The 10,193-nt window shown below is 35.0% G+C and overlaps 1 protein-coding gene and 1 non-coding gene across 2 annotated transcripts; one reads left to right on the top strand and one right to left on the bottom strand.

Annotated features, from left to right (window-relative positions):
* Positions 1-4,175: 4,175 nt before the first annotated feature.
* LOC115897621 (40S ribosomal protein S27-like) lies at positions 4,176-4,484 on the bottom strand. Its single transcript, XM_030930988.1, has one exon. It carries the CDS (start codon positions 4,482-4,484, stop codon positions 4,230-4,232), a length of 255 nt encoding a protein of 84 aa, XP_030786848.1. The 3' UTR covers positions 4,176-4,229.
* A 3,921-nt stretch (positions 4,485-8,405) lies between these two features.
* Positions 8,406-8,536, top strand: LOC115898003. The gene has a single exon (XR_004057770.1). It is a non-coding gene; the product is annotated as a small nucleolar RNA SNORA31 (small nucleolar RNA).
* Positions 8,537-10,193: the final 1,657 nt, after the last annotated feature.

The raw sequence follows: 10,193 nt of genomic DNA, 5'->3' as shown, positions 1-10,193 counted from the left end.
TGAGATGCATAGTTGGTGAATATTTTCTTCCATTATGTAGGTTGTCTGTTTACTCTTCTGATTATTTCTTTGTTGTGCAGAAGTTTTTTAGTTTAATTGAGTCCCATTCATTTACTTTTGTTTTTGTTGTATTTTCTTTTGGTGTCTTAATCATGAATTCTTTGCCTAAGCCAACATTTAGAAGAGTTTTTCTGGTGTTATCTTTTAGAATTTTCATGGTTTCAGGTGTTATATTTAAGTCTTTGATCCATCTTGAGTTGATTTTTGTATTAGGTGAGAGCTGGGGATCCAGTTTCATTCTTCTACATGTGGCTTACCACTTTTTCCAGCACAATTTACTGAATACAGTATCTTTTCCCTAATACATGTTTCTTTGCTGCAAAATAAAAGATACTTAGAAATATACTTAACCAAGGGTGTGAAAGATCTCTACAAGAAAAACTACAGAAAAAAAACAAAAAACAAAAAAACAAAAAACAAAAAACTGCTGAAAGAAATCATAGATAATACAAACAAATGGAAACACATCCCAAGATCATGGATGGAAAGAACTGATATTGTGAAAATGACCATACTGCCCAAAGCAATCTACAGATTCCATGCAATTCTGATCAGAATACCATCATCTTTCCTCGCAGAACCAAAAAAAAAAAAAAAAAAAAAAAAAAAAAAAAATCCTCCTAAAATTAACATGGAACAAAAAAATAAGCGTGAATAGCCAAAGCAATACTAAGCAAAAAGAACAAATTTAGAGGCATCACATTCACCAAGTATGCTGTGAGGCCATAGCAGCCAAAAGAGCAGGGTACTGGTATAAAAATAGGAATGTAAACCAATGGAACATAATAGAGAACCCAGAGATAAAGCCAAATACTTACAACCAACTGATCTTTGACAAAGCATACAAAAACATAAGATGTGCTTTATAATTCAAAAAAATGAAAATTGTTTAATATTTAAATGAAAGTAATATAAATTTGGAACATCTGTTTTTCATCAGTTGGTCCTTTTGGTATTTATTGTAGGTAAGCTGTAGCCTTAAAAATAGTGGTTCTCAGCCAGGCGCTGTGGCTCACGCCTGTAATCCCAGCACTTTGGGAGGCCAAGGCGGGTGGATCATAAGGTCAGGAGTTCGAGACCAGTCTGACCAACATGGCGAAATCCTGTCCTTACTAAAAATACAAAAAATTACCCAGGCATAGTGGTGCGTGCCTGTAATCCCAGCTACTCAGGAGGCTGAGGCAGGAGAATCGCTTGAACCTAAGAGGCGGAGATTGCAGTGAGCAGAGATCATGCCACTGCACTCCAGCCTGAGCGACAGAGTCAGACTCCGTCTCAAAATAAATAAATAAATAAAAGAATAGTGGTTCTCAAAATATAAGAAGCAGAGAATCACCTGGAAGGCTTGTTAAAACAGATTCCTGAGTTTCTAGTCCAGTAGATCTTGGGTAGACCTGAGAATTTGCACTTCTAAAAATATGGCATTCTAAGGACCACACGTTGTGAAGTGCTGCTCTAAAATTGCAAGAGTTCTAAGTATTGACTTTATTAACGGTAACCACCCCAACACTGACAGATCACCCAAATCTTTGACACATGAATGCTAGTTAATAAACCTCAGTACCTTTAAGAAGTATAATTTAAATCTTATTAAGGTTATTATCCTCAACTAGTTGACCCACATAATGGAAAACACAAAGAGCTCAGATTATATTAAAAATAATTTGAATATTTTATGATATTCAGCAAGTCAAACAACAATTCTGAAGTTGCTATTTCCTATGTTATAAAATAATACTCCTATAATGTTAATATTTATCCATAAAGTATTTGTCCTTGGAATTAAAGTGTTTGTTTGTACTGTTAGAGGAAAACCTACACCTATCCAAAGTCTAGCAAAAATTGTGGTAATTGGTGAGGGGAAACCACAGCGTGCTTGAACTGTTTTGTTTCATTTTATTAATTTTTAAATTGAATTTTTATTGTGTTTTATCATTTATTTAGTTTTTTAAAACAGCTGTCAATCCCTAATTTGTTTACAGATTTTTCTTACATAGCTTTTTATAGTAATACATCTATCACAGGACCTTTGTGTCTCAAAAGTAAGACATTTAAATAATTTTACTACATTCCACAGTCCTAAATTTAATCTAAAGTATCAGTAAGAAAAGTCATACAAAAATAAACAGAAGTATTTATGAAAGAGTTAGGACAAGACAATGTGTACCAGCTTCTGTTATTCTTCTAGAAAGAAGTGTTCCTCCTTCTGCTTGGAGTTAATCTCTACTAGATAGGATACCCTACAAACTCCTTAGGTATCTTGCTTCAGCAATTTATTTACTCTTGTCTTACTCCCTTTGTGTTGCCATAACAAAATACCATAAACTGAGTGGCTTATAAACAACATACTACTATTGATTTCTCACTGTTCTTGAGGCTGGGAAGCCCAAGATCAAGGTCCCAGCAGATGCAATGTTTGGTGAAGGTTGTTTTTTTCATAGATAGAGACCTCACTGTGTTCTCACATGATAGAAGGGACAAAGAAATGTTTTCATATTTGAGGCCTCTTTCATAAGGGCACAAATCCCATTCATGAGGACTCTGCCCTCATGACCTAATCACCTCCCAAAAGCCTTAGCTTTTAATGTACTATGAATTGGATGTGATTTGTCTGCACGAAAATTAATGCTGAAATTTAATTGCCAAAGAAACAATATTGGAAGGTGGGACTTAATGGGAGTTGTTTGGGTCAGGGCAGTGGATCCCTCATGAATAGACTAATACCATCACAAGGGAGTCATATTTTATTCTTGAGAAACTAGATTAGTTACTTTGAGAGCAGGTTGTTATAAATCAAGGTTGCTCTTCATGTTTAGTCTGTTTACACACATCCAGTAACCTTTCTACTTTTGCACCTTGTCTTGAAGCTGCACATTGCCCTTACAGAAGCCAGGCAGATCCCAGCACCATGCTCTTGAACTTTCCAGTCACCAGTGTCATGAGCTAAACAAATCTCTTTTCTTCATAAATTACCCAGTCTTAGGTATTCTGTTATAGCAACAGTAAACAATCTAAGACACCATCAATTTGGGGGTTAGAATATTAACATACAAATTTTAGGGGAATAGTAATAGTAATTCCTTTTTAGGGCATAATAATTCTCTTTTCTGTATTTTTATCCTTTATTTCTTGGTAAGACGTGACTTGGAAAATCCTTTAGCCCCATCCATCTGCACTTAAGTCTTCTCATTTGGATGAATGATCTATAATCTTGTCTTTGATTTCTTATCGATCATTTTTTTCCCTCAATAAGGAGGGTCTGGCTTCTGTTCCCATCACTCCACTAAAAGTGTTTTGTTAACATCATCAGTGATGCTCTATAAATCCTCTCACTTTACTCTTTATGTGACAACTGTCTATCAAATTTTGGTACCATTTGCCATTTCCTGAAATTCTTTATATCCTTGCTTTTCTTGATACATTATCAGCTCTCAATTGAAATATATTGCTTTTCAAGTTATTTTCATCATTTTTAAAATAAATTCCTTGGCTATGTTATACCTCTGGGGTCCATCTTTAGTCAGATGTTTAATTCACCAACTCTCATTTAGTTCCATGATTTTAAAAATCATTTATAAGTTACTAATGTTCCAGTTGTATCTCCATCCTGGATTGCTCCCCTGTACTCAATTTTTATATCCAAATGCCTCCTGACAATTTTTGTTTTTAGGTAAATGCATCCAAAAAAGGAATTAGCTCTTCTTACCCAAATTCGCTTTCTTTCCACATCTGCATATTGGTGTACCAAAGACCATAAAATGTTATTTCTAGGATTTGAAGTTGGAACATAGACAAAATGTGGTATTAGCAGTTGGTAGTGAATTAGGAAAGTTATGTAAGATGATCATATATGAATTATGAATCATGTTCTCTGATGATCAAGCAAGATAAAAGTTTATCTGAAGATAAAGGTTCACAAAAACCCAATCTAGAGAGAGCAGCAGAAATGAGAGACTGTGAAAAAAAAAAATGGAGATGTTTTGCCCGTTTCCTCAGATCACTTTAGTTCTTTTGTACAACCTTTTCTTGGATTACTGACTATAGTCTTATATAGTTCTAGTAAACTCTCCTTGAGATACTGGGGGTAAACCCTATCTTTTTTTTTTTTTTTTTTAATCCAAAATGTGTTTATTGAGATGGTTTCCCACTCATCTTGATTCAGAGTGCCTTTAGTGCTGCTTCCTCCTAAAGGAACATCCTTCTGTAAGCCTTGCTTTTCCTCCTGTAGGCTGGCAGAGGACAGTGGAGCAGCCAACACACAAAACTACCGTTTGTGCATGGCTAAAGACCGTGGTGATTTTATAGCATCCTGGGCATTTCAAATCCATGAAGTAGGAATTGGGGCTCTGCACCAGGCATTTCTTCTTGTGTTTCCTCTTCTCCTCTTCTGGGGAGGGATGAAGGAGATCCTTTGCCAGAGGCATGTTCTCGTGTGGGTAGGTCGTCACCGCCGGAAAGCAGCCCTATCTCTTTAATAGTGATCTAATTGGACATTAAACCCCATAAATATTAACTTCTTATAAACTTTAAAATCCAATCTTTCCCCCACAATTCATAGTCATACCCTTTTATTTACTGCTTTAACTACTTTGATTTTTCTTTAGGAAGTCTTTTTTTTTTTTTTTTTTTGTTCATCCTTAGCCATACCTTCATCTTCCATACTGCTGAAGGATTATTCCTTCTAAAATAGAAACTATATTTATTATTCTGCATGAGACCATTTACTAGCTCCCTGCTGATTATCATATGAGGTAAAACTCCTTGGCAAAGTATGCAGATCACTCCATGTCTAGAACCAGGCCTCAGAATATTAAGAGCCATGTGTAAATAACATCCCACAGCCAACATCATGCTATAATAAATGGGCAAAAGCTTGAAACATTCCTCTTGAAAACTGGAACAAGACAAGGATGCTCTCTCTCACCACCCCTATTCAACATAGTATTGATGCAATACCACATTTTCTTTATCCAGTCTATCAGCTAAATGATAAGAACACATAGCCACACAGAAAGAAACAACACACAATATGGCCTTTTGGAGGGTGGAAAGTGGGAGGAGGATCAGTATCAGAGGAACAGGAAAAATAACCAATAAGTACTAGGCTTAATACTTGGGTGATGAAATAATCTGTACAACAAACTCCCATGACAAGTTTACCTATGTAACAAACCTGCACATGTCCCCTGAAATTAAAATAAATGATAAAAAATAAAATAAAACAAAACAGAATGAAAAAACAACATAGTATTGGAATTCCTGACAAGGACAATCAGGCAAGAGAAAGAAATAAAGGGCATCCAAATAGGAAGAGAGGAAATCAAACAGTCTATTTTTGCAGATGACATGATCCTATATCCACAAACCCCATAGCCTCAGTCCAATACTTCTCTGATAAACAATCTTGACAAAGTCTCGAGATACAAAATCGATATGCAAAAATCACTAGCATTCCTATAAACCAACAGTAAAGTTAAGAGTCAAATCAGGAGCATACTCCCACTCACAACTGCTACAAAAAGAATAAAATACCTAGGAATATAGCTAACTAGGGAGGTGAAAGACCTCTACAAGGAGAACTACAAAACTCTGCTCAGAGCAATCAGAGATGACACAAACAAATGGAAAAACATTTCATGCTATTGAGTAGGAAGAATCAATATCATTAAAATGGCCATACGGCACAAAGAAATTTATAGACTCAACGCTATTCCTATTAAACTACCACTGGGATTTTTCAAAGAACTAGAAAATATTATTTTAAAATTCATATGTAATCAAAAAAGAGCCTGAATAGCCAAGGCAGTTCTAAGCAAAAATAACAAGCTGGAGACACCATGCTATTCAACTTCAAAGTGTACTGCAAGGCTACAGTAAATAAAATAGCATGGCACTTGTACAGAAGGACACATAGACCAATGGAACAGAATGGAGGCCTCAAAAATAAGAGTGCATGCTACAACTAGCTGATCTTCAACAAACCTGACAAAAACAAGCAATGAGGAAAGGATTTCCTATTAGATAAACAGTGCTGGGATAACTGGCTAGCCATATGCAGAAGATTGAAACTGAACTCCTTCCTTACACCATATACAAAAATTAGCTCAAGAGGGATTAAATATTTAACTGTAAAACCCAAAACTATAAAAACCCTGGAAGATAAACTAAACAATACTATGCAGGTCATAGGCATGTGCAAAGACTTTGTGATGAAGATGCCAACAGCAATTGCAACAGAAGTAAAAATTGATGAATGGGATCTTATTAAATTACAGAGCTTCTGCACAGCACAGAAGCTATCAACAGAGTAAATAGACAACCTGTACAATGGGAGAAAATTTTTGCAAACTATGCATCTGACAAAGGTCTAATATTCATTATCTTTAAGGAATTTAAACAAATTTCCAAGAAAAAATAAGGAATCTTAGCAAAACATGGGCAACTGACATGAACAGACACTTTTCAAGAGAAGATATACATGTGGCCCACAATCATAGGATAAAAAGCTCAACATTATTCATCATTAGAGATAGGCAAATCAAAATCACAATGATACCATCTCACATCAGTCAGAATGGTTATTATTAAAGAATAAAAAAAAAGAAAAAGATGCTGTTGATATGGTGGAAGAAAAGGAATGCTTACACACTACTGGTGGGAATGTAAATTAGTTCAACCATTGTGGAAGACAGTGCAGCAATTCCTCAAAGACCTAAAGACAGAAATATCATTTGATCCAGTAATCCCATTATTGGGTATATACCAAAGGAATATAAATCATTCTATTATGAAGACACATGCATGTGTATGTTCACTGCAGCACTATTCACAGTAACAAAGGCATGGAATCTAACTAAACGTCCACCAACAGTAGACTAGATGAAGAAAATGTGGTACATATACACTATGGAATGGTACACAGCCATAAAAAAATGAGATCATATCTTTTGCAGGGACATGGATGGAGCTGGAGGCCACTATCCTTAGCAAACTAATGCAAGAACAGGAAACCAAATATTGCATGTTCTCATTTATAAGTGGGAGCTAAATGATGAGAACACACAAACACATAAAGGGGAATAACACACACCTGGGCCCATCAGAGAGAGGAGGGTAGGAGGAGGGAGAAATTCAGAAAAAATAACTAAAGGGTAGTAGGCTTAATGCCTGGGTGATGAAATAATCTGTAAAACAAACCCCCATGACATAAGTTTACCTATGTAACACACCTGCACATGTATCCCTGAACTTAAAATCAAAGTTAAAAAACAAAAAACAAAACAAAAAACAAGCAAACAAACAAAAAACACAACAGGGCCTAACCTCACATTATCCTGTGTGCTTACTGCCTTGTACCTTTCTATTTGGTTCATGTCATCTTTGCTGCCTAAAATGCCCTTTTCTACCTCACTGTGTGGGTCATCCCTGCTTATACTTTCAGACCCAATTCAAGTGTCCACTTTTGCAAACGTTCCCTGATCTGCCACATAATTATTCCTTTTTTTGTAATACACAAACACACTCACACCCTCACACTGACACACACGTACCCACTTATTCTACTCTATTTCATTTACTTATGTCTTTCTTTTCTTCATTCCAGAATATGAGGTCATCGTTGATGGAAAAGAACACTTCATTATTTATCAGCATTGATTTGCTTATTATGATCTGCCTATACTCAGAAAATTATAGGTTTAATTCAAGGCACAGCTAGGTTTCAGGATCCTAATGAATATCCACTGGCCTATGTTTTAATCCATAATCCAATTCGCCTCCTCTTCAAGAAAGAGTACAATTTAAAAATCATTATAATTCTTACTGCACCTGATTTAATTGTGAACTCATAAATTCTGTCTTGTTTAGATTAATGATTCTCTTCACAGCACTTCAAATTGTGACACATACTACTATGTTTACTTAGAGCTGCAATTTATCTTTTCCTACTCAAATTCCATAAATATTTTTAAAACAAACGTCTTTTCTCTAAATGTGGGTGAATCTCTGTTCATCACAACAAGGAATCTCATTAATATGCTTTGGAGAGCCAAGAGGAGTCAGTATAGTCTAGTTGATTTATTCCTTTCTCTACTTCTCTCCAAGCTTACAGTTTTTGGACATCAGTTTTGTTTTGTTTTATTAAACTTAAAAATAATAGTTGAAATACCTGATCTAAAAATCCTTTTCTAACTTTAAGTTTTTATTCTTGGGAAATTCAAGCATTTCCAGATATGAATAAATGGAGTAATTTGTAAAGTAATTATTACTGACCTGTATGCATTCATATTAATGTTTAAAGGCATATATTACTTTTTGTATTAGCATAAACAAAAATGCAATTAATCATGTATTTATCTGACAGACCTGGAGCAGTTACTGGATGCTGTTAAGGTTTCCACTACAGATGCAAGAAAAGTATCCCACACTTTCTGTCTGTCTGACTGTGACAGCTAAGATTAAATTAGGTAGGACAGTAATTCCAGAAATATGGCTTGGAGGGAGATAATCTTCATGACACAGAAACAATCTTGTAAACAGCAAATATTTTGTTTTATTCCAATAAAGGAATCTAAAATTTGAATTAAAAATATATTTATAAACTACTTTTCATCTTCTCAGACTGTAAATATCAACAAAACATTTTCATTATAGTAACAAATATAAATCACAGGGGCTGTATGGGAAATTAAGAGTAAATGTGAATTGTGTCATTATAATTTTGACTAAATCAGAGATATAGTACAATTAAATGTCAGATTTGATAAAGTAGTTATTCAGTTGGAGTTAAGTTTAATAGATTGTGTACCAAGATTGTTTCCTCATTAGTTCATGCTTATGAAGCCTGAAACAGAATCAGAACAGGGAATAATCAGTTGCCTTTTTATCATGATTGTTAAATTTAAAAGACTTCTGATTGTCTTGGATTTCAGTTTCTTAAAGTCGGGTATTCTGTTTCACTTATTTCACAGTTATTAGCTTAGGACAAATAAAACAAAAACATATTTTAAAATAAATATGATCTACCCCTATTGAACAATATGTTCCATGTAAATTTTATGTATATAAACATATGGCTCTAGTTAATATTAAAATCAAAGAGGAGAAATTTAGGCAGGTGTTTGATATCACAAAACAAATGGTTAAAAAAAAAAGCCTGGCACGTTATCTTATGCATTGTGACACTTAAGATATGAAATAATAAATACTAAATTTGAAAAGACAAAACATAAATTTAAGGATTCTTTGTACTGACTACATTTGAAAAAACTTATCACCTTATACAAATGTGATCTACATAGAATGTGAAACTGAATTTGCAGACTGGGTTATAGCTGAAACCACAGATACACTTCAGTACCTTGCGGATGATATTCACTCATTTTCTTTTCCAAAGTTTAACAACTTTGTTCAAATCTGGACTTTTGTTTATGGACTGCACTCATCAATGTTGCCTTTCAATCTGAGCTTTTACTTCTTAGTGTATACCATGGTGTAGATGCATTGCACTAAAGGTGAAAAACAAACAACAAAAAAAGGCGCGGTGACTCATGCCAGGAATCCCAGCACTCTGGGAGGCCGAGGAGGGCGGATCACGAGGTTAGGAGATGGAGACCACCCTGGCTAACACGGTGAACACCAGTCTCTACTAAAAATACAAAAAGTTAACCAGGCGTGGTGGTAGGTGCCTGTAGTCCCAGCTACTCCGGAGGCTGAGGGAGGAGAATGGTGTGACCCCAGGAGGTGGAGCTTACAGTGAGCACAGATCACGCCACTGCACTCCAACCTGGGTGAAAAAAAAAAAAAAAAAAAGAAAGAAAATAAAGCAAATGAACCCCAGTGGAAGAGATTTTCAATCAACAAAGTGTCCAAGACTTTATGTATTTCAAAAAACAGAAAAATATTTTCAGGGAAAGCAATATTAGCTTTCAGAGTAGTTGCCACTTGAACTAAGCATTTGCTCTATGAGTATAAAATCACCTTGCATATTTTTACAAAGAATGTTTTCACATTTACATAAACTAGTGTAGGCATGGCCACTCTACACATATTGTTTTTCTTCTTTGACATTTAAAGTTTCACTGTAAGTTTCAACTGGAGTGTTCTGTGCAGCATTTTCCAGAAGCTTCCTTCCT

The sequence above is a fragment of the Rhinopithecus roxellana genome, chromosome 5, assembly GCF_007565055.1.
Source record: "Rhinopithecus roxellana isolate Shanxi Qingling chromosome 5, ASM756505v1, whole genome shotgun sequence".
Lineage (NCBI taxonomy): Eukaryota > Metazoa > Chordata > Mammalia > Primates > Cercopithecidae > Rhinopithecus > Rhinopithecus roxellana.
This window is presented reverse-complemented; position numbering and strand designations above follow the sequence as displayed.